At 34.1% G+C, this 24010-nt stretch overlaps 2 protein-coding genes across 4 annotated transcripts in view; both read left to right on the top strand.

The window, feature by feature from the left end:
• The window catches only part of pde6d (phosphodiesterase 6D, cGMP-specific, rod, delta), a 12786-nt gene extending 4539 nt beyond the window's left edge, over positions 1-8247 (top strand). The window contains exons 2-6 of one of the 2 annotated variants that reach the window (XM_073952822.1): positions 4278-4382; positions 5632-5784; positions 6017-6142; positions 7530-7635; positions 7730-8247. In XM_073952822.1, the coding sequence (XP_073808923.1) occupies positions 5703-5784; positions 6017-6142; positions 7530-7635; positions 7730-7811 (396 nt within the window). In that variant the 5' untranslated portion in view covers positions 4278-4382; positions 5632-5702 and the 3' untranslated portion in view covers positions 7812-8247. 2 annotated transcript variants of the gene reach the window in all.
• Positions 8248-9377: 1130 nt separating this feature from the next.
• phb2b (prohibitin 2b) lies at positions 9378-16594 on the top strand. Of its 2 annotated transcripts, XM_073952819.1 has the most exons (11): positions 9383-9442; positions 10257-10386; positions 11275-11359; positions 11466-11545; positions 12350-12534; positions 13168-13300; positions 14660-14789; positions 14872-14975; positions 15518-15595; positions 15864-15940; positions 16098-16531. In XM_073952819.1, the coding sequence occupies exons 6-11, from the start codon at positions 13238-13240 to the stop codon at positions 16117-16119; spliced, it is 474 nt and encodes a 157-aa protein (XP_073808920.1). In that variant the 5' UTR covers positions 9383-9442; positions 10257-10386; positions 11275-11359; positions 11466-11545; positions 12350-12534; positions 13168-13237; the 3' UTR covers positions 16120-16531. The 2 variants fall into 2 exon arrangements, with proteins under 2 accessions (NP_001002681.2, XP_073808920.1); NM_001002681.2 differs by lacking the exon at positions 13168-13300 and having other exon boundaries at positions 9378-9442; positions 16098-16594.
• The last annotated feature ends 7416 nt before the right edge of the window (positions 16595-24010 follow it).

Consider the following 24010-nt stretch of genomic DNA (forward strand, 5'->3'; position numbering starts at 1 on the left):
ACATTTAAGAAACATTTGATTCAGAAATTTATGAAAATATAAATTCAGAAAAGCAGAGTAATTGAACTGAAGAAGGTTTGATTTGTCTGACAATTACTGAAAGATAAAATGTCTTGTATAAAGAAATGAAATATGTTGTCAATAATTAGGCATGTTTTGATTTAATTTATTTATTTTCGAACAAAAATATCATACATACTGTAAAATATCATTAACAAAAAATAAATTTCAACATGGTCAAAAATGAAGTGGGATGAAGCACAAGCTAAAAATATTAATTAAGATTTTAAGTGTTTTATTTTTAAAAATGATACTAAAAGATAACATTTTTCTTACATTTAAAGAATCAAAAGAGTTTAATTTGTAGTATCTATGCATTGAGATTCATAGTAGTTTTAAGCAGTATTTAATCAAGTAATTAAATTATGTAATGGGTAAATCAGTTACTTTTCAGACAAAGTAATTAGGAAAAAAATTTAATTACAATTTTAAACATATAATTACTATTTGATGCAACTCAACACTGGATTATAAATCTTTTACTTTTCATAAGTATGCTAAAATAATTTTTAAAGTGCATTAATATTTTAAAGTGCATTGTTATTTTATTATTATTATTATTATTTGGAAATTAAATTGGCTGAATGTGAATCCTGGATCATGTTGTTGCCCCAAATTAATTAAAAGTATTTCAATGCATCAAATTAGTTTCATATAAGTCTTAATATAAGTCTTAAGATTAGTATAAATATATACTATTAAATTAATATGTTGTGAAAATCAATTTTTCAGTTGTGTTTCATTGTCATTTAGCACAACAAATAAATGTATGTAAAACTGAAATGGCGTACATGAGCTGTGCTGATCAAAGTAAGTGGAACAACAGTTGATTATTTCTTAGAATTTATTAGAAAAAAACTGCTATAAATTGGTAACTTATTCGAAATATAGTGAAGAAACTAATAAATTGTGAAGTAAAGTAAGTTACTTTTTTGGGGGGCGGGTGGTTGCATTCTCTAATCATCCATATATACAGCTTGTCATGTGTCTGTTTTATGTCATTAAATTATTCTTGTCCATATGTATGTATGTATGTATGTATATTTTTGTTAGCATGGAGGATTTTGATGATCAGCTTAATTCAACTAGAACAACTTGGGGATTTGCATTTGTTAAAGAGCATTTATTTGTTATTAATGCTTGAAGGATGGATTAGGATTAGTGATACATGATGTTGCAATCTTGTGTCTCCCTGAGTGAGATCTCATTGGGATTGGTAACCAAGACCTGTGCTGTGCACCTGTAATGACACATGCAGTCTTGTGTGAGTGCTTTACCAGCCTGACAGATTCTTAAAGGTGCTCCGGAGTTGAAAAGGTCAGATGTCACTGACACTGAGCACAGGGCATTCTGACAAACCGTTGTTTAGCAGACAAATCAGGCTGTTTTTATACTTCAAGTGTTGTCAGTAATATTTGGTCAGGTACTTTTAGATGCCATTTAATTTAAAAGAATAAATCTCCCATTACATCTTTCTAAAGGTCAGTTCAAACCAAGAATGTTAACTATGAAGGTAGCAATTTCTGTGTTGGGATCCACAGTCTTGCACTTTGAATGCTTCAGGTCTTTATAGTTGAATGGATACTCACTTTTTTATTAATATTTTAACTAACTAGTTTTATTCTTATCTGCTAAACCAAAAAAAAAAAACTATTATAGTAGTACTGTGAGCTTATCTTCATTGTTATAGTTATCATCCTTGATGTGAGCAGGCCTTTAAATTCATAACACTCTTTTCTCTGTGGAACACATAAATATTTGTAACAGGATACAATAAATGAAGTTGCTCTTTTCAATCCAGTGAAACAGGTGGATTCATCTGTTAAACCAGATATTCAGAGAAAGAGCCAGATTTAGCAGGCTTTTACACAACACCACTTTCAACTACTACAGCATTTTGAGGGCCTGAAATAATAACTTGTGAAAACGAGTTTTGAAGGATCACTCCCCCTTTTTTTTTTTTTGAAATAAGAAAACTTAAAAAGTTTATTTTTTACCATTTTTGAACCCATTCAGCCAATCTCCAGAAATTAATTTTACTATAAATCATTTAATCAAATTTACCCTTCTGTAGCATGTGCCAAAACCAACAGAAAGTTGCTATTTTCTAGACTGATATGACTAGAAAGTACACCTTCATTCTGGTGTAACAATGTAATAATAAATAACTTTGCTGCTGTCCCATGGACTCTCTGGAATGAGATTATAGTTCCTAGCCATATCAGCCTAGAAAATACCAACTTTTCATTTTCCTTATGTCTTACCATACAATGTATCTACAATAGAGCCAAAAACTTTTTGGAATATTTGAGCCAGATGCCAATGGTCTAATCTGATTCAATGACCTATGCAAAGCTAAGCTAAAAGTGCTCCTGCCAGACTCTGAGATTAGCTGAATGGGTTAAAAAAAAAATGGTAAAACAGAACTGTTTAACTCCAGAGAAGCTTGTTTTCCCTTTAGAGTGCAGATTGACATCAATATAGTCTCCACGTAAACCATAAAAATCTCGATGTTATAAAAAGAGTGATGTCATACAAATGTGTATACTTGTTCAGTAGTTGACAATAGGGCTGTGCGATTTGGAAAAAAATATCTAATCTGTTTGTTTCATTGTGAGCATTCCGCATAGTTCGATTGCGTAATTCTGATTGGGCAGAACGCATGTTTGCTCACTCAATCAGCTAGTAAGACTGTCACACACGGCAGTCACGCATTTGCTCTGGGTGGAGGAAATTATATAATATACATTTCATATCGCAGCCTCTTGCAAATTTCAAATTGCGATTCGATTTTTATTAATTGCACAGCCCTAGTTGACAACCATAACAACAGTGGCAGATTATAGGACTGCACCCAAATTTGCATACTCTCTTGAGTATGTTTGCTTTGAATAAAAAATATTTCACAAACACCCCAATAAATATAATATACAAATATGTATAACATAAAATAAATGTACATAGTGTGCATAGTATGAATGTAATATGTACATACTGCGTTCTATTTTTTCTTTTTCTTTTTTCCCAAAGTCAGATATAATTTATTTGTCCCTTACTGTTTTTCACCTGCTGAATTTATTGTCATGTCCACCTTAATCTGCATTATGGAAGCAAGCTGTTTTCTGTGCTTGCGTTAGTATTTACAATTTGCTTGCCTATGGGAAAACCACTAGGAATAACAAGTGGCAGTGAATAGTCAAACTATTTACTCTATAAAAAAAAAAAAAATATATATATATATATATATATATATATATATATATATATATATATATATATATATATATATATATATATATACAACATCTTCCAGTTAACATCTTGCATAACAAGCTGTTTTTAAAAAGCTACAAATCAATGGTAGTGGGTGCAACCAAAGTGTACAGGCAGGCAGGCGTGCAGTTTTTCTTTCTAAAGTGACATCTCCAACTGCTAGCCTGGCATTTTAGTTGTATTGTGAAATTGTGGGACAGGGATTTTGACAGCATTTCTTTTTTTATGCTGAACTTTAATGAAAAGGGGGGTGGGGGGTGGGGGACTTTTAGTACAGCCTTTAAGCACGTCTATGTCTTGTAAAAGTGCCCTTAACAAACAAGTCAAGTTTGCCTGAGACCACAAAGACGAAAGAAGGATCAGTGTGCACCAACATTACTAAGGCAAATGGTTTTAACAGTCGAAAACTAAAATATTTCAACAATATATCTGATCTCTTTCTCATAAAATAAACATAAGTGTTAAAGAGACTCTTAAACTTGATAATCAAAATGTTACAAAGTGTGTTCAATGGTAAAGCGTAAATACTGAACAATCAAAGCAAACTTTAAGGTGTAAATAATAATGATATAGTAACCTCAAATTCTGTAAACAAAACAAATTATGATAATCAAATCTGAGCTTTCAAGTAAAGGAACCAGCCATCATTATTCAAATACATATTGCAACATTACAAATCCTGAAGTTGGATGACTACATTACTACTGCTAAACTATCTTTCAGATTGGGTGCTAATGGCTGGGATGCACAAGAAAAGAAACCAAAAAGCCACTCTGGCAACATCCTCAAATCCTTTTTGTGCGTCTCCTCACTGCTGCTATATAGCACTCATTTTAGCGTATGTTGTTATTCTGACCTGTAGTGAAAAGTGCGAGCATGTGGTGTCCTTTTCTATTTTCAATGCGCTTTGTGCTCACGCTCCTCTGCTGTCTTTCTGCAAGTAGGTGACCCTCAACCATTTTCTCAGAGGATGATAAATGGACAACGTTGCTGCAGTTTATGGAGAAAAGTAAAAAGTTAAAAGTTTGGCTGCGCTGTGTTTGTCTGAGGTAATTAGTCTGCTGTTATTACTGAAATGTGTATGTTCCATACAAAGTGTGAAGCAGATTGGTTAGTTCTACTTGCGTGAATTGTGGTGTGCTTGCAGCATTCGGAAAATGTTTTTCAACTACTGTAGGTGCGCCTGGAAAATGTGCGTCATGTGTATGTGCGCGGCACTTGCACAACATGTGCGTGTCACACTCCCTTTTGCATGTCGTGCGAGTCGCGCGCCTCCATTGGAAAGTGACAAACTTGCACCCTAAGCTTATTGGCATTGCTACCAAGGCGCACGCTCAGGAGCCACATTATAATACAACTTTATCGCTTCCTACCAAAACTTCATATCAAACTTTTTTGATCGATATTGACAATGCCGATTTTATCGCCCAGCCCTAGTGAAAGGTACAACTAGTGACTGTTTACAAATGAAAGAAAACCCGATGAAACAAGATCCATGACCAACTCAATCTACAAATAGTTAAAATTAACGTAGGGCCACTTAAAGCAGAGCAAAGCGGGTTAAGACATGCGTTTTTTGTTAAATAATGTCATTAAGAGCAGTAAATTGACAACCACAAAACTTTGTAAATTACTTCAGTACTTTGTCTCTTTTATTTTGCATCTGAAAGTGAAAGTCATACTATATTCCATATTCAGTAAACATGCAGAAAAATAAGTAAATCCTTAAAAAATAAGAAAAAATAAGTAAATCCCAAGTAAATCCTGGCAGATAGTATTTAAATTATTTTTTTTAATAATGATAAAATTGGTTGAATCAGCTGTTGGTGAATCTGGTTATTAGTGTGTTCTTTAGACCCAATCCCAATTCTATTTTTGTACCCCTACCCCATCCCCTTGGCCCTTGAAACATAGTGTGAAGGTGTATTCTGGGAAATTTTTCTCCATTTGAATGGGTATTTAGCCCTTTCCCTTAGCCCTACGCCTTCACGGGAATTGAAACACCCCTACCCCTTCAAGTGACTGCGCAAAACGAGGGTTAATGGCTAAGGGCTAAGGGTTAGAATTGGGATTGAGCCTAGTGGTCTTTATTAGTGTTTTGTGGACTTATGTAATAGACATTTTTTAGTTAATTTTCTTTTTGAACTGTTGAACAATCTACTGAACATCTGTTCTTGTGTAAAAGAAAGTTTTGAATGGACACAAAGTAAACTTTCATTTTCCTGAGCTGTGAACCCATGATTCGGATTATTATGTTGTATTATTTATCTCTCATTGACACCATGGGAATTTGACCAGATTCCATTTTGGATGTTGAAAGTTGAAATCAGAAGATATTGAACATGCCTTGACTTGCCTTCAGAAACTGGATGAATCTTCGAGATGCTGAGACAGGGAAGGTTCTCTGGCAGGGGACCGAAGACCTCTCTCTTCCTGGGGTAGAACACGAAGGTTTGTGGTTCTCAGCATTACCTTGCATTAAAGATTTAATCTGTTGACTAGACTACGCTACGCCAGTTCTTCTCTTATGTCCACTACTTCACAGCTCTATTTAGTGATGTCAGTGTGAGGTCAAGAGCGGATCGCTTTCACTTCTTTTTCTCATTGTGTGAGTTCTGAGTTTAGTAGAGAATGTGCCATGTCTGCATACTAACGGACCTGAATTTGTTTTGTTTTTTTACAGCTCGAGTTCCTAAGAAGATCCTCAAATGTAAAGCTGTCTCCAGAGAGCTGAATTTCTCTTCAGTAGAAAAACTGGAAAAATTCAGACTGGAGCAGAAAGTTTACTTTAAAGGCCAGTGCCTAGAAGGTTGTTCAGAAAATCTTTTCTTGCACTTTTTGATAATGAATAGCAGTAATGGTTCAGATAAATTCTTGCAAGATGTCTTTGGTTCCTTTGAAGGTCCTGTGAAACGCTTTGAAATATGCATATGGATGTTTGACTTAATATTAACCGAAACATGAAGAGAGGGTGGGACATAGTGTAGCTCCTCCCCTTAAAATAAACACTATTGGCTGTTTTTTTTAATCACCTCCCTGCCAGTGGTTGAGCTCAAGTGCATGAAATGAAAGCAAATGAGAGGCGTCTTGATGGAGGTGGGGCATGACAGATACTAGAGAGCATTTGATTGGTCAAGATATAGGGAGAAACTGTAGTGTGAGCTGACGTGGAAAAAAACGTTGATCCACTTAGGAGGAAGTGACGAACTACAAGCTTTACATGTTTGTATCAATTTTATATCTTTTAAACGTGAATTTTATAACCATTTTGGAGCACACTAGATTATAGATATGTTAAAAAACTAGTAATACTGATGTCTGTGATACTAACATCTAAGGGCATACTTACACTATGTACAGTTGCCTTGAACCTGGCCGAAGCACGCTTGTCCGCCCAATGCTGCAATCTGCATTTACATATTAATGTACAGTAATTTTCAGGGTTTTATTGAATTAGTACATTAAAGGGTTCATCTGAAAAAAAAAAAGAAAATTCTGTCATCGTATACTTGCCCTTGACTTCCAAACTAGTTTGAGGGTTGGTGTTCCCCTCTAACTTTTTGGTTCAACAAAAAAACAAAACCTTAAACTTGTTTAGAACAAGTCAAGGTAAATTATGACAGTTTTCATTTTTTAGTGAACTATCATCAAGTCAATATGGAAGTCTGTTACCTGTATGGGATAAACAATAAACTAAATAAAACAATAATAAAACAAATAACATGTGAATGTTCTGAGATTTTTTTTATTTTTAGGCTAAAATTGTGAAATACAAAGTTGCAATTCTGAGAAATAGTTGCATTTCTGCAATCTCTAATTTATGAATTCAGAAAAATTAGGTCAAAATTGCAAGATGACAACTCTGAATTGTAAAATAAAAAGGTTAGAAGATAGAGGTGTAAATGTACAATGAATTGTGAGAAGTCATATTTACAAAATCATATGAACTCTTATTTTAAAACAAAATGTTAGATATAAACTCAGAAATGTCTCAGATATTGCCAGAAAATTAAAAATGTGTTATATATACACAATACAATATACATTTTTTTATTTATTTGCTGCTTGTTCAAACTACTTATGAGTTGAAACGCTAAATTATTATTTTGGGAGAAAACTTTTTTCAGTCCACCTAAATCTACAGTGTATAACAATGTGTTGAAAGTAACATGCATACACTTTTGTGTCTGTTTCAGAGTGGTTTTTTGAGTTTGGCTTTGTGATTCCTAATTCAACAAACACATGGCAGTCTTTGATAGAAGCCGCACCAGAGTCACAGATGATGCCTGCAAATGTCTTAACGTAAGAATTTTCTTTTTTTAATTCAGTGTATGCTACTGATATAATATAATTTAATCAAAGTTGATCTGTAATAATCATGGCTTTTCTCTTGCAGTGGTAATGTTGTTATAGAGACCAAGTTTTTTGATGACGACCTTCATGTCAGCACATCCCGGGTACGACTCTTCTATGTCTGAGACATGGTACCTTTCTTCCTCTTTTTTTTTCTTTTTTTTTTTTTTTTTTTTTTACTGTCACTCCGGAGGATGGACCCATCACTACAAGAGAGGAGATGCTCGTCATATTGAGTATTTCTTCTAAGATGCTGTAAAAACGGCATGAAAGGGATTATTTCAATAAAACCCAGTTTTGACACAAACGGTCACACCAGTTTTATGGCAGAAAAAGACTTGTACATAAGAGCTCTCATGCTCATGACTACCTGGTTGTGTAAAATACCTGTTTGTATATGTTCTTTTTCTTCTTCTATAATTCAATCCTGCAATGTACACTGCTTCCTTTTCAGCTCTTTTTAAAAGGTTTTCTCCCAGTCTGTGGTCATTCATGGTCTTTTTTTTAGTTAAACTGTAAGATAGGCTGTGTTTTAAAAATAAATGATGTAATTAATTAAAATATTGATATTGATGTTCTTTTACAGTTTTGCTTGAATGCGTTTCTTGGCAGAATGAGTGATCTTATAGAGAATTGTTGCCACACATTGTATGTATATGTCATCTATAACATTACAAACATACGTGGAATATGAACAGATTAGAAACGGTTCAAAAGTTTTCAACACATTTTGTTCATTTTGCTTTTATGTCAATGCCATTGTTAATCTCAAGGAATATTTTGAAAGTGTATATTGTTTAATGAAATATAATGTAATACACTTATATTTATCGTCACCCTCTTTATGGTTGACATTAGTTTACATCAAATTTGTTTTTTTTTTTTTTTTTTTTTTTTTTTTTTTTTGAGTCTCTGGGAAGGTTTGGAGTAAAATAAAAAAACAATAAAAAATATATTTTTAAAACAATTATTGAAGTAACAAATAAATGAACACCATGACAAATATTAAAAAGTTAACATAAAATAAAATAATGTTATATTTTGAAATTTATTTGATTAATACAAATAATAGTTTAAGTAATAATACAAATTTACTTAATAAAATAATGTAAAATAAGCAAGTGAATATATTAGGATATATAATTGGGCTGCATGGTGGTTCAGCAAAAGCACAAACGCCTTACAGCAAGAAGGTGTCTGAGTCAATCCCGGGCTAGGTCAGTTGGCATTTCTGTGTGGAGTATGTTCTCCTCGTGTTCACAAGCGTTTTCTCCGGGTGCTCCGCTTTCCCTCACAAGTCCAAAAACGTGGTATAGGTGAATTGAATAAGCTAAGTTCCATATGTGTGTGAATGAGGGTGTATGGGTGTTTCCCAGTGAGGGGTTGCAGCTGGATGGGCATTAGCTGCGTAAAAAAAACATGCTGGAAAAGTTCATTACGCAGTGGCAACCCCAGATAGATAAAGGGACTAAGCCGAAAAGAAAATAAAAGAAATATTTTTTTTTAAACTAATAGAAAATGAATGTGTTTCCCCAGTAGTTCTAAAAAGGTTCTTTATATAGGACACTATATAGATGCATTTACATTTCAGAATAGGGGTCCTCAAACGAGAATAATCGTGTTTGGAAGTCCGTGTAAGATTAAAAACACTTCCTTAAAATATACTTCATTACCCAGAATTCTTTCCGGTCAAAGCGGAAGTTGTTCATGACGACCTTGAGTGGCGCTTGCAAGCATGGCGAATAAAGAGCCTAGCGTAAGTACCGGTGTATAATTTTTAACACATTTACTTAAGAATTATAAAATCATATTGGTGGTCGTTGATGCAAATAACTTTTTTACAATATGCCATATTCTGTTTACAGAAGTCTAAACAGCAAGAGTTACACATGTACAGTACATGACCAGTAGTCTTGTCCTGCTGTCATACATTAAGCACATTTATAACGTTCACGTTACATGCTATGTGCCTTACTCTTAAATTAGATAACTACAGTTAAACTACATGGTCTTAAATGAAGGTGTAGAGTTACGATCGATTTTAATTCATGCAGGTTTGTATGAAGAATTGGTCACGGCACATTATGCGCTTTTGTTGTCTGTGTCAGACAGAATGTCAGCTCATAAAGTAATTTCTCAGACATTGCTTATTATTAAATTTTAATACATCCAACTTGAAGATTAAACTAAAACATATAAGCTAGACATGAAGAAGTATACACATTAAGCATCAGTGGATGGCGCCATCGTCTCATTTAACACTTTGACAACGTTATTCTGTGAAGATGATGTGGTATGTAACGTTAATATGACAAAATAGTAGTAATTTATAGTAAATGCTGTGTGTCTTTGTATAGCTATATAAATAAATTACTCAATGTTTTAGTTTTTTTCCAACTACAGGCTAGGTTATACTACAAAACCCCATAGTTTACGATAGTAAAAAATAAGTATACCACAGTATTTGTTACAGTTTATTAGTTGACTACTTAATAGTATATTTCAAAAACATACTCATTGTTATATGACCTTTCCACGGGAATAAATGTGTGTATTTTGTTGTCTTGCAGAGGTTCCTTCAGAACCTGAGAGATTTGATGGGACGCATATCCTCAGGTTCGAGGGGCGCTGGAATCGGACTAAAGTTATTAATTGGAGCAGGTGCACTCGCTTATGGAGTTAGAGAAGCCACTTATACAGGTACATTACTATGGTATAAAGTAGTACATTAGTTAGAACTGGAGCTCAGTGACTAGGTGTACACTACCACTCAGCAGTCTGGGATCAGTAACAAGGCTTGACATTAAGCTGTATGCTTGTGTGCATGTCCTTCAGAAAAATAAATCACTTCACTTGTCTAAGTTAAAAAAAAAAAGTGAATTATTATCACTTTGTTATAGAATCATTATTTTCATTAGTGTTCTGAATCGTTTCTTAAATAGCCCTGTAAAATTGATTTCTGAAGTATTTTTGTCTATTTAAAAAAATCATTAAATAACAACCTTAGTATATGTATGGAAAAATTAGTATGCACTAATAGTAAATTCACAAACCTTGAGTCATGAATTCAATTAATGCAATTAAATGAATCTTTTTCACTGCAGTAAAATTAGGGTAAAACGGCTGTTTAGATGTATTGACTGTTTAATGAAGCTGCAATGGAGTCTATTTACATTGTCAAATTACACAGGCTTAAATAACTTCATGAGCTTAAATAAATGACCTAAATTGACAGTAAATCCATGTAAGGTGTTACAAAAGATTTGCTTTAAATAAATGCTGTTCTTTAAAACATTTGAGGAATTTAACAGTTTCCTAGAAATAGAGTGATTTCTGATAAATCATGTGTCAGAAAAGTAGTATTTGCAGTAAAAAATAAATAAATTTTTAAATATAGAAAAAAGTAAAACATTTACTTTAAGTGGTAATCTCACAGTATCACTGTTTTACTGATTTTTGATCATAAATCTAAAAATTATTTTGAAAATATTACACATCTTAGAACCCCCAAACTTTTGAACTAGTGTAAAATTTTTGAAATAAGAGTTTTACTTGTGTAATCATTGACAAACCTGTTCTTATGTGTAGTGGAGGGTGGCCAACGAGCAATTATCTTTAACAGAATTGGAGGGGTCCAGTTAGATACCGTCCTCACTGAGGGTCTCCACTTCAGGTAACCCTTTCAACTGATAGCCTTCTGTACAAAATCCCATGTTTAGTTTCACCATAAAATAGTAAAGTTGTAACTAAATTGTTTCTGATTTGCATTCTTCTAATAGGATACCATGGTTTCAGTATCCAATCATATATGATATCCGAGCCAGACCAAGAAAAATATCATCTCTAACAGGAAGCAAAGGTAACATTTTGTCTGTGTTTTGCTGTCTTTTGAACACTGTATTTTTATTATTGCAGCAGCTTGTATTGTGCTTTTTTGTTTAAGGCATGGAACATCAAGTATTTCTATAGTTAGTCATTTTACTTCCCATTTATCATAATGTAACTTTTCTATACTCTGTTTTAGCACATTGTTTCATGCCCATTGTTATGGTTAGGCTATTTTTCACTGCCTTTTCTCTCCCTGCTTGTCAAACAGCAATAAGTCAAATGCAGTTAACAGCTCAAAGTCTTAACTTTTTAAAGTCCCATTGGTAATACAGGTCAAAAGGTGTTAGCTTGTGTAATGTAGCTAGAATGTTAGCTAGCTAGTTATTACAAAATATGTTGTTTTTGTAGCATAACTGGTCACTGACATAACTGAAAAACGCCAACCATTCAGGGGTTAAGATTAATCATAGTATTTTAAATCAATGTTATAGTCTAATTAAAAGCATTGAACACTCCCTTAAATTAAAATCAATCTAACCTTCAGTCCTGCTTTGTTTGGGGCTTTAGTACTGTATCATAAACAGATGTGATGTGACAACACGACATTATTTCCATTTGAAGCATTATTTGTCCTAATTAACCAACTGTTAAACTTAATTTTGTATTAAAACTTAGCTTTGAGTCAATAGATTCAAAATACTATCTTTTCGTTTATTATAGGTCATGGAAATTCAGGGAATTTGACATTGGGCTTAGTGTACGAACCCTGTGTAGTTTTTGTGTATGTAGTTCAAGGTCTTGAGTTGTAAGTTTCATGTATATGTAATGTTTTCAGACCTGCAGATGGTGAACATTGCGTTGCGCGTGTTGTCACGACCTTTGGCTTCCAACCTGCCCATCATGTACCAGCAGCTGGGGCAGGACTATGATGAGCGCGTGCTGCCGTCCATTGTAAACGAAGTTCTGAAGAGCGTGGTTGCCAAATTCAACGCTTCCCAACTAATTACGCAAAGAGCCCAAGTTAGTATTCTCTCACAGTCTGTTTCTTATTTTTCAAAGGCTTCTACAAATTAATGTTGTTGTTTTTTCTAGAAAATTGTGTGCAGCTGATTGTGATCCAGTTATATGTGTAAAGTGTAGTGTGGATTTAGTTATTTGGGGGGCCCTAAGCAATTCTAGCCATTGGGGCCCATAAGTCCTAATATGCACTCTTTTTATTTTTTATTTTGCTGTCTTTTTTTTATATCACTCAATCTTCTTTCCTACATTTGTGCATAGTCATCCATTGGAGTTAAGCAGCGCTGTGTCTGGTCAGTACCTGAATGGAAGACCAAATGGCAAAGCTAGGTTGCTGCTATAAGGTGTTAGTGTTGTCACCAGGGGCTATCCAACCTGCGATCTGTGTGGGTCCTAATGCCGCAATATAGTGAAGGAGAAACTTTACTGTCAGTTAGCACCGTCTTTCAGATGAGGCGTTAAACCAAGTGCCTGACTCTCTATGGTCATTGAAAATCCCAGGATATCCTTCGAAAAGAGTAGTGGTGTCACCCCGATATCCTGGCCAAATTTGTAGACTGGCTTCTGTCAATAATGGCCTCTTAGCCATCCTTATATCGTAATTGGCTTCATCACTCTTTCTCCTCCGCCAATAAGCTGGTGTGTGGTCTGGCGCAAAAATGGCTGCCGTCGCGTCATCCAGGTGGATGCTGCAGACTGGTGGTGGATGAGAAGATCCCCCACAACATCTGTAAAACGCTTTGAGTACCCAGAAAAGCGTCATGTAAATGTAAGGAATTATTATTTGTACCTTAATGCAGTTTCTACATTTTAAATGATTTGTTTCCTAAAACTGCTGAACTGTTTTAAAAACAAAATCTTCATCTGGTTTTAGTCTTCAGGATGTCATTTTCAACGCTAAACCGTTTCACAGTTGAAAAATTAATTTTAAAAAGGGAACTAGAATTACAAACTGACACTGGCAATTGTAATAGATGCCCGATTGGATGAGTTTTTGAGAAAGGGGATTACTGCAACTTTAATTAATTTTGGGGGGAAAAAAAGATAATTCTAGTGTGTGATTACACTATCAAAATGCTGCATATTGTGAAAGACTATACATTCAACGGTCTGTGTAAAAAAATAAATATAATTTGCAATTAATTCACAATGTCAATTGCATTGTTGAAAAAAGCATATATTTGCAGTCACATTGATGCTGAAGTCACATTTAAAAATAATATGAATTATGTAAGTGTTTTTAAGTGCTACTAAAAAAAGTTATTGTGATATTTTATGTCAGATTTGCTTTATACAAACTTACTATTCTGAAAGAGATCTAGAAATAAGTCAGAATTCTGTGGAAAAAAAAAAGTTGCAATTGCAAGATATAAAGTAAGCATTGTGGCATTTTGTGTTATTATCCCATTCGAGAAAAATATTCCAAATTTTGAGATTAAAAATTTATATTTTTCAGAAATAAAGTCAGAATTGTGAGAGATAAAGTATAGATTCATGTTACTGAGATTTACCTTAACTTGAGTGTTAATGACATGTCAGTGGATGGATTGCATTAACTCACAATTATAGAAAAGATTGTACTATTTTTGGGAGGATTTTAGTAAACAAGAAATCTCCATTTTATTAGAGACAGACAACGCAAGCATAGTTTCTGAGTCACTTTATTTTTAGTATTATGTACAAAGACATACAAAATGACAATTAGGACTTTATAACACGCAATTGTGACTTTTTATCGCAGAATTCAGACTTTTTCTTTCAATTGATAGATTATTTCATGCTGTTCTGACTTTATTTCTCAGATTTGTTAGATTTCAGTTCTGCAATTTCAAGTTTACATCTCACAATTCTGAGAAACATTTTTTATTTCTTATTCAATTACAGAAACCAACTTCCATAAAAAAGAAAACCAGTCAAAAGTCTTGAAAATAAAAGCAAAACATTTATAAACAATATAAAACTGTATCTTAGTTCACCAAGTTTCCCTCTCTCCAAAACAAATGCATTGAATTGAGTAGTATTTTGGAGAAAAATCTAAAACACTAAAGTGTTAGATTCTGAAAACAGCCTAATTTATTTATCCAGCCTAAAATTGATAATATTCTTAATCCTGATTGTTTTTTTGCAGGTCTCCCTGCTCATCCGACGGGAGCTCTTTGAACGTGCTAAAGACTTCAACATTATTCTGGATGATGTGGCCATCACAGAGCTGAGCTTCAGCAGGGAGTACACAGCAGCTGTGGAGGCTAAACAAGTTGGTTAGTAAGATTTGGTTCTTCTGTGCTGCTGCACAAATTATGTTTAAATAATTAGTTATTAAAAGTGTGCATGGTCTTCCAGCCCAGCAGGAGGCACAAAGAGCTCAGTTCTTTGTGGAGAAAGCTAAACAAGAACAGAAGCAGAAGATTATCCAAGCTGAAGGAGAAGCTCAGGCAGCCAAAATGGTATGACCTTTCTATTTAGAATTATTTATCGTTTGTCAAGAACTCACAGGTCCAAATGCCTATTTTATTTTATCTTATCTTATTTTACATAAGTATTAAAATATATAAATATAAAAATATAAAAGCCATCCATTATTTATTATTATTATTTCATATTTTCTTAATAATATACAAAAATTATATTAGCAATACAATGTTTATATCACATTATGACTATTTTTAGATAATATTTTATATTGTTGTATTTAAATAATATGCAATAATATTATATAATGTATAAAACACAGATCTAAACATTATGAAGCATTATTTTAACAAAATTAAAAACTAAACATTTTTTTATTAAAATGTTATATTGTTAGAGATTGCTTTATTATTATTATTATTATTTTATTAGTATTTTTCTATAAAATTAATAATATTATAATATAATATAATATTTATTATAATATAATATAATAATATATAATAATATTTATTTTTCAAAAATGTTGTATAAGAAATTGTTTATGTATTTGTTTATGATCTGATCCACTTCACAGTTAGGGGAGGCTGTCACAAAGAACCCTGGATACCTGAAACTAAGAAGAATCAGAGCAGCACAGAACATCGCCAAAACGGTACAGTGTTATTATTCACTTTTTTTCACAATGTGGCTTTTTGTTTACTCATCATTTTTAATGAGCTTTCCTGATGTAAACGGTACGCTTTGGAAAAAGGTGTGTTTTTCACCCATGTAAATATTTGATGTTCACTAGTGGTTCTGCCAAGGTTCAGCTGGTCTTGGATGGCTTTTTTGGCATAACATTATTTGTTTTATTCTTGGAATAAGATGAATGTTACGTTGTTCTTTCTGAAAGGCCTGACCAGATGAAGGTTGTTTTACAGGTGGCCGCTTCACAGAACAAGGTGTACCTGAGTGCTGATAGTTTGGTTATGAATCTACAGGATGACTCTTTTAACAAGTAAGAACTGTAAAGTCCTTACACAACTTCCTATATGACAGGCAGTTAAGATTTTACCAGTAGTAAAATAATACATGCCTAATCAAAAAATATACGTGTGATTAATGGCATTGTGTAAAAATATAGTTGATGTTGACTATCATTTTTTGGATTGCAGATTGTCGCTCGGAAAGAAGTAACTCATTCTTAAGGCTCACTCAAATCATCCAAGGTTCTAATACAAGTAAGCTTTGAGGTGTCTTTTGAGGTGGCATTCTCTGATTGGATCACAAATGGAGATGTCAGTCTGAGAAGACTCGTTAATTATCTAATGGTGTCGTTCTGGCTTATTAGTTAATTTTGACACCAAAGTTTGCTGATTACAGAGAAACTGAAGATCTGTGTTATTCGGCACAATGAATGAAGACTCTAATGTAAAAGATACTTCTTCTTTTTTTCTTTTCTTTTTTTCAACGTTGATTGTTGTAACAAAACAAATGTTTAAAAAATTCAGTAGACCAACTTATGGCTTACTTGAAAGAATCATACATAATATAATACATACTGTTGTTTATGCAAGACAAAGACATAAGAATAAAAACATATTTTATATTCATGTTTGATAAGTGACTTGGTGTTCAAATTAAACTAGAATATATGGATGCTATGAAACACTTTCTTTTGCAGTTTCAATTATATATTTCTTGACATTTTCTTATAAAACTATTTTAGTGGGGTCTGGAGATAATATATAGTCCTATAATTGTGTTACATGAAGCAATACATTGTTATTGTTGCTGTAATCATTTTTTTTTTTTGTAAGATTTGGGGTATGACGGATGAACAACAACTTATGCTTCACGTCAGGCATGTCCAAACTCGGTCCTGGAGGGCCGGTGTCCTGCAAAGTTTAGTTCCAACGCCAATCAGACACACCTGAGCTAGCTAATTTCACCAAAAAAATTACCAAATAAGATCAAATATTGTATTTTGGAAATGGCTGAATTTGTTACCTATAAAAACTATGTTAGTCGTGATGTATTGGGTCACACATTAAAGTGAATTATATATAAAATCATGTTGCACACAACATTCTCTGGACTTGCTGCATCACAGACTTTTACAGATATTAACAATTTATATAAAATTAATCACTTTCTGGCCATTGGATATTATGCATGGATATAAACACTCACTGGCCACTTTATTAGGTACAGCTGTCCAACTGCTCGTCAATGCAAATTTCTAATCAGCCAATCACAATCACAGCAACTCAATGCATTTAGGCATGTAGACATGGTCAAGACGATCAGCTGCAGTTCAAAATGAGCATCAGAATGGGGTAGAAAGGTGATTTAAGTGACTTTCAAGGTGGTTGTTTGTGTTTTGTATGGGCTGGTCTGAGTATTTCAGAAACTTCTGATTTGAGCTGATAAAGGCAACAAAAGCTCAAATAGCTAATCGTTACAACCGAGGTATACAAAAGAGCGTCTCTGACACACAACACATCCAACTTTGAAGCGCATGGGCTACAGCAGCAGAAGACCACACCGGGTGATACTCCTGTCAGGTAAGAACAGGCTACAATTTGCACAGTTTCACCAAAATTAGATAATAGACGATTGGAAAAACGTTGCCTGGACTGACCCGGTACTAGTAAAGTGTATATCGCAATCATGATTTTTGAAAGTAAATGTTTATTATTACCATTTGCTGAGTCTTCCCATACAGTTTAAAATAGTGGTTGGACCTGGAAGCCTATTTTCATGTCATCACACTTTAGTGGATTATGCAGCAAATTATTACCACTGTCCAATGATAAAACAAGTCTAATGATGCAATGTGTATAATGACTACATCTGGCAACACAGATTTGCAGAGACTAGCAGCACCCTCTAGAGCTCTTTTACTCAGCCTGCGTCTGACAGCAGCTATGAAACATGGATGTGAATTTATTCAGCGACAATATTTTAAATAGCTTTTCATTTATAGAACTTCATATATTTTGAACGCAAAAAATAGCTGACTACAGGCCTGGGACCCGTGTAACACTAAAAGTATCACTCCAGCACCAACATCTAGTTTCAGTAGCAGCCTAAAAAAATCTCCTTTCCAACCTTTTCATTGTTTTTCTATGTAAACATGTGCTTGATGGGTGTGCGTGACTGTTGTTTTTATTTGCCATTAACTGAGTGAAAGTGCATTTCTCACATTTTTAAACGCATAGACACATTTTGTGTGAATGGCCCCTAATCATTCTCAATCTTTCCACTTGCCCTCTGAACTCCCTCTATCTTTCTTTAAACTCAGTTAAGCTTAGGGTGCTTGTTTTGGGTTTCTGATTGGCTCTTTTTGTATTTGCATTCTTTGAAAGGTACCAGTGAACAAATGCTGAGCCTTTTGTCTGGCTGCATAGCCAAATATGGGTTGCCAATATTGTTGAGTAGGAAAATGTTGCACAATAACTTCTGCAAGTAGTTGGACATGGTTGTATTGCTGTTGTAAGTGTTTTAGCCAAGCTGCAAACTAATTTGCTGAAATCTGGGTATACTAAAGCTATCAGCATCACCCAGGAATTTCTAGTTTTGTTGCTGACTGGCAACTAAAAAGCCACACTTCTTGCATTTGGGTGGAGGGTGGAAGCACAAAAATGTTGGATTGCATTTATACATCTGTGTTCATGCATTTCTCGAAAGTCAAACCCATGGCCTTGCCTTGGTGTTATCAGAACTATGACACTTGCATTGTAATGAAGTTTTGAATACATGCTATCGGAATTGGTGCAAAAGAAATAAACAGTGGTTGTTGTTCCCACTAAAACATCATTTAGGTTCATTTTCACAATTCAGGAAGAAATGTATTTAATAACAATGAGTGACACATTGCTGACCTTAATTAAAAACCCTTAATGACAGCAGTTTTTTTTTACAGAATGAAAGAATTCTCTCATTAAAGGTTCAGGACACAGTACTTTTTTTTTTTTTAATACAGATTTGTGTGTTGAGCATCTGTAAAGACAACATTGGCACATGTTAGCTTTAATTGTGGGGAAAACTGAATGTTTTTGAGCTTGTCAAAATTATCCAGCTAATTTGTCATCTAATTTCATCTTCCCGCCCCAAAAATAATTGTAAACCCAGATCAAAATCGGTAACGTAGCACAAATCTGCTAGTAGAGTAATGACAGTTTCTCATTATTATTCATAGCTGAGTTTTCTTATCCTATGAGAAGACCCTGCTTCTTAATTATTATTATTATTATTATTATTATTATTATTATTATTATACCTGCCAAGCTGTGAGACTCCATGACTGAGACCGTGTCTGCGCATCCCACAGGTCGTATGTGTTTGTTTTCATAACCCATGGGTTTTGTTGCATGTTCTTCCCCGAATGCTGTCAGGCCCGATACAGCAAAGCCATTGGTTTGCAGCAAGCATTTTTGTCAGGAGAGCTGTACGAGAATTGGAGAATGGTTGACTGTCTTTTATCAGTTAAGTTTGTTACCATTCAGACACATCGCCATGCTGCCATGTTTGCACATGTTTAAAATGTTCCTCCAGATTACCGACTGGGCTCATGGTTGAAATAGACATGACAAGAGACCTACTGCTTTCCACTGTGTCTGCATTCAGGGATTGAGGCAGAGAGAGGTCCTCCTTATTTATAGCAATTATGTAAACATGATTGTCTTTATAAAAACTAATTGTGGTAATGTGTATATGAAAATAAAAATAACAAATGTATCAGGATGGGCCGGTTTAAGATTCTGACAGTTTGATAACCTTGGATAAAAATATCACGGTTTCGCAGTATTGTGATTGATGCTCTAAAATATATAATTTTTAAATGTCTGGGTAAAAAAAAAAAAAACATTTTCCCTTTTAAACACAACATATTTAATTTTAAGAAACATTTATAATATTTTAACATTTATAAAACATAATATATTTAATTTTAAGAAACATTTATAATATTTTAACATTTATAAAACATGTCAGTCTAAATTATTTATTGACTTCTGCTGTCTTCGTTTATTTCAAAAACTGCATCTTTGGATATCTTTTCTGCTGGAGATACTGCTGTCCTAAAAAAAAAAAGTAAAAAAAATAAATAAAATCTTACACATTACAAGAATGGTATTGCGGAAAATTTTGACTTCTTCAAACAGCGGTATACCTTGGAAACGATTATTGTCCCATGCCTAGTCAGGACATTAAATTACTAACTATTTATTTCTTTGCATTTTAACTTTGTAAACTACAAATCGTAAGAGACGCATAATTTTATGTCTCATTTTGTGAGCCAACTGAGCCTTCTTTTTTTTTTTCCCCCTGCTCTGGCTGCCACAACCAATCCTCCCTCTGCCCGTAGAGCTCCACGCCCATCTCGGAGCATTGTTTGAAAAGATTCTGCGGTAGACTTGAACCAAAAAGAGAGGTTTTATGGTCCTTTAAACTCCACCCTGTTATTATTTTACACACAACCGTTGGTTCTGTTATTTTGCTACATCCACAAGTAAATAATTTGCAATGCACAAATATCGCTATTGCTAATAATAACTTGTTCAAGAGTATACTAGTGTTTTGCAGATACTTTTTTCTAATACATTTTTGGAAATCAGTGTAATCTAAATGTATAGGACTGGTGACAGTAATTTGGCAGTATTTAAAGCTGTAAGTCTAAGCATTGAAACTTACCTTTATTTTAACTCTTTAACTCTAATATTAGTATTATGGTAACAGTTTCCTGTTTAAGTTGCTTTGTTTGTTTAAAACTTGCTTGATGCTTGATTTTACTAATACAAAAAGTCATTTATTAGAGTTGAAATGAACTAAAATGAATCCATGCTTTAATTTGAATAAAAGTATTTTGAGGGTGCTGCATGTACATTTAAGACTTTTCTAAAGCATGCAAATACCATGATATGTTTGCAGATATTTAAGAAACATGCTGCATGAATATTCTTGTTTATCTGAAAAACATTGTTGAGGTCAGATAATCTGCTTTGAACATGTGTTTTCCGTGCTGGAACACCAGACTTTATTTTGGTCATTTAACCTACCCAATGCAAGTTATATCCAATTATATTTTAGCACTCTGGATGCCTTTGTGGAAAACGGTGCATTTCATTCATTCATTCAGAAAAGCTCTCAACGTGTATGTCCGCGACCGAAATGCGAGCTCTGGTGGACAGTAACAGCCTCTAAAAAATGAGACGCAGATTCAGAGTTCCACATGAGGTAGTTCTTAATTACCACTTAATATAAATATTACGAGTTTAAACATTAGGTGAGCAGGTTACATGCAACTGACATATAAATTGGCTGTTTACCACCAGACGAAACAAGACAGAAATTTAAAAACAGCCATTCAGAAGCACAGAATAGTGCACTTACTGCACTGCAATGAAATGGTAAGGTTTATACACAATAAACCTCTTTAACATTATTAAATGTAAATGCTGAATCACTGATATGTGTTGGCTTGCACTGGGTCACAGTTCTGCACTCCTGGTTAGACCTAAACTGCATTTCGTGCCTTGTAGTTGTACATGTGTAATGACAGTTTAATCTAAAGTTAAATTTTAGACGATTTATTTTATTTTCTAGATCTGAGGTAAACTATCTGCTGCTGCTCTCCGTATGGCAATTAATGTCATGTAAAATGGCCTTCAAACTCGCATTATTAGAAGTTAACACTGAAAGAGCACATGAGGTGTACCTGAGGTGATCAGTTTATCTTGTTCAGCTGCAAGAGATGGAAGCAGTTTCTAATATATATACATTTTGGATGTTGGTTAGAACAAAAACTCCTTTTAATATGGAAAATATTCCTTCTATTATGTGTCATTACTTTTATTTAGAACACTGTTTAAATCAGCCTTAAGGCTCGACTGTAGCTACGTTTCCATCCATCCACCTGTTTTTTTGCGCATTTTGGAGATATGCATATAAAAAAAATCGGTTGATGGAAATGCCAAGATGAGCATACATTTTGAAAATGTACATAAAAAACATGCACATAGCTTCTCCTACCACAGCAAATTACGTTTTTACTGTTGATATTTGGCGAAAGTTAATCAGAAAGTGACGATTTTGTTCGCTTTGACTCGTTGGATGGAACACTGCTTTATTCGCACGTCTTTTATGTGATAATCCAGTTTTGCGCATTAAGTTCATTCCCGTTTTTTGATGGAAACATGGCTAGTACTTTTGGTGTCGTCAATCTGTCAACCTGCTCTTGTATGTGCTTTAAACTAGGCGTGCAATACCTAGTTCAACCACTGGGATTCAAACTTACATACAGCACCTTTAATAGCTTGTTAAATAATGTGATGTTCAGTGATGTTAATAAAAATAATTGATTTTGCCAATTATCAAACATTTTTCAAAGATTTATTTGTAAATGTTTCAGTAAGCATTAGATGAGTTTTTTTTATTATTGTTTGTTCATGTTGGCTCAAAGCCATTAAATAGCATCAACATTAATAAAATGAATAATTGTACTGCCATTTTTTTAAATACAACATAAATCGTTGATTTAAAAAAGTTTATATTAACCTATCACCCTAACCTGTCCTAAATAAACTTTTTTTTAAATACAGATATTCTTCATATTCTTTATATCTGTTTAACTTGATTAAAGAACAAGATTTTTTTAGGTAAACATACTAACAGATGAGAAGCGTGAAGTAGCTGACTGCCTGCATATTTCAATAGCTAATCAGGTGTTGTGTTAAAGCTCTTACATGACTCTGGTTTGTCTCAACATAATTAGATCATAATAAGCCTTTTGTGTACGTGTGGAGATGAACTGTATCAGTATCAGGCTTGCTAAAGAGCCCCACTAGGTGTCACCCAAGACCAATACTGTCCTAAATGGCCTCACAATACTTTAATCTCCTCGTTTTGTCCGCCAAATCAAGTGTTCGAGCTCATACTGCAGTCAAGTTTGTAGTTTTTATTACAATCAGCCGTGTTAAGCGTGACGTTGCACACGTGTGGTGCCTCAGGCTTCAAAGCTTGTATTCACTCCTAATGGGGCCTTAAACAGTGTTTCTCTACAGCGAGACTGTTTGGAAAAGAGGGGGTTGGCGGCACATGCTTATTCATGAAGGTGGGCTAGGTCAGGCGTCTTACGCTTCTGAATGATACACAAGCATGACCCTCACATGAACTCTTGCTGTGGATGTTTAACAGCGTCCATATTTTTAGCCAAAGACTTTTGAGTTCTGATTGAACATGAACTGTTTTATCTTAGTAAAGGAATCTTGAACTGGCGTCTTATCTATTTTAGGCTAACTTTAATGATTTTGAGATTTTAAATGATAATAAAAAACAATATTATTCAAAAGAGATATTTACACCATGTAATTTTGTAGATTAACCGATATCTAATAGACGACTAAACTGATTTTTACTGTCAGACCAAATTTAGCTTTGTTTAGCCAAGGCGTCTAATAGATGTCTAAGGTCCAAAAAATAGGCTAATCATCAAATAGACAGATTAGACATATTTCATGTGTCATTCATTCCGGTCTATTTTTGGAATAGATGTCTGTTAGGTTCTCACTGACCATACTAAAAAAAAACAGCTTAAACCAGTCTAGGCTGGTTGGCTGGTTTAAGAGGGTTTTTGGCCACTTCCAGGCTGGTTTCCAGCCATTTCCAGCCTGGTCTTAGCTGGTCAGGCTGGGAGATGACCAGCTAAAACCAGCTTGACCAGCCTAGCCAGGATGGGAGCCCAGCCAAAACCAGCTATGTTCAGTTTAAACCAGGCTGGTCAAGCTGGTTTTAGCAGGATTTAGCTGATCATTTTCCAGCCAGACCAGCTAAAACCAGGCTGGAAATGGCCAAAACCCCTCTAAAACCAGGCTGGTCAACCAGCTTAAACCAACCAACCAGCCTAGGCTGGTTTAAGCTGGATTTTTCAGCAGGGAGACAGACTAATTTTACTCTTGTTTTAGCCAAAATGTCTATAGGTGGTCATCCATTGGACTTATTTTAAACATATACACACAAATAATGCTTGCTAGGTGTACTCTGGTTTTGACCCCATCAAAATACACCATTTGAATACTGGTTTTGG

This window comes from Danio rerio, chromosome 6 (assembly GCF_049306965.1).
Source record: "Danio rerio strain Tuebingen ecotype United States chromosome 6, GRCz12tu, whole genome shotgun sequence".
Taxonomy (NCBI): domain Eukaryota; kingdom Metazoa; phylum Chordata; class Actinopteri; order Cypriniformes; family Danionidae; genus Danio; species Danio rerio.

Excerpts from the sequence above, each read along its gene's own strand:
- phb2b (NM_001002681.2), top strand. The coding sequence starts at position 9,422 with ATGGCGAATAAAGAGCCTAGC. Across the intron at positions 11,546-12,349 it reads ATCTCTAACAGGAAGCAAAG|ACCTGCAGATGGTGAACATT; the intron begins GTAACATTTTGT and ends TAATGTTTTCAG. Across the intron at positions 15,941-16,097 it reads CAGGATGACTCTTTTAACAA|ATTGTCGCTCGGAAAGAAGT; the intron begins GTAAGAACTGTA and ends TTTGGATTGCAG.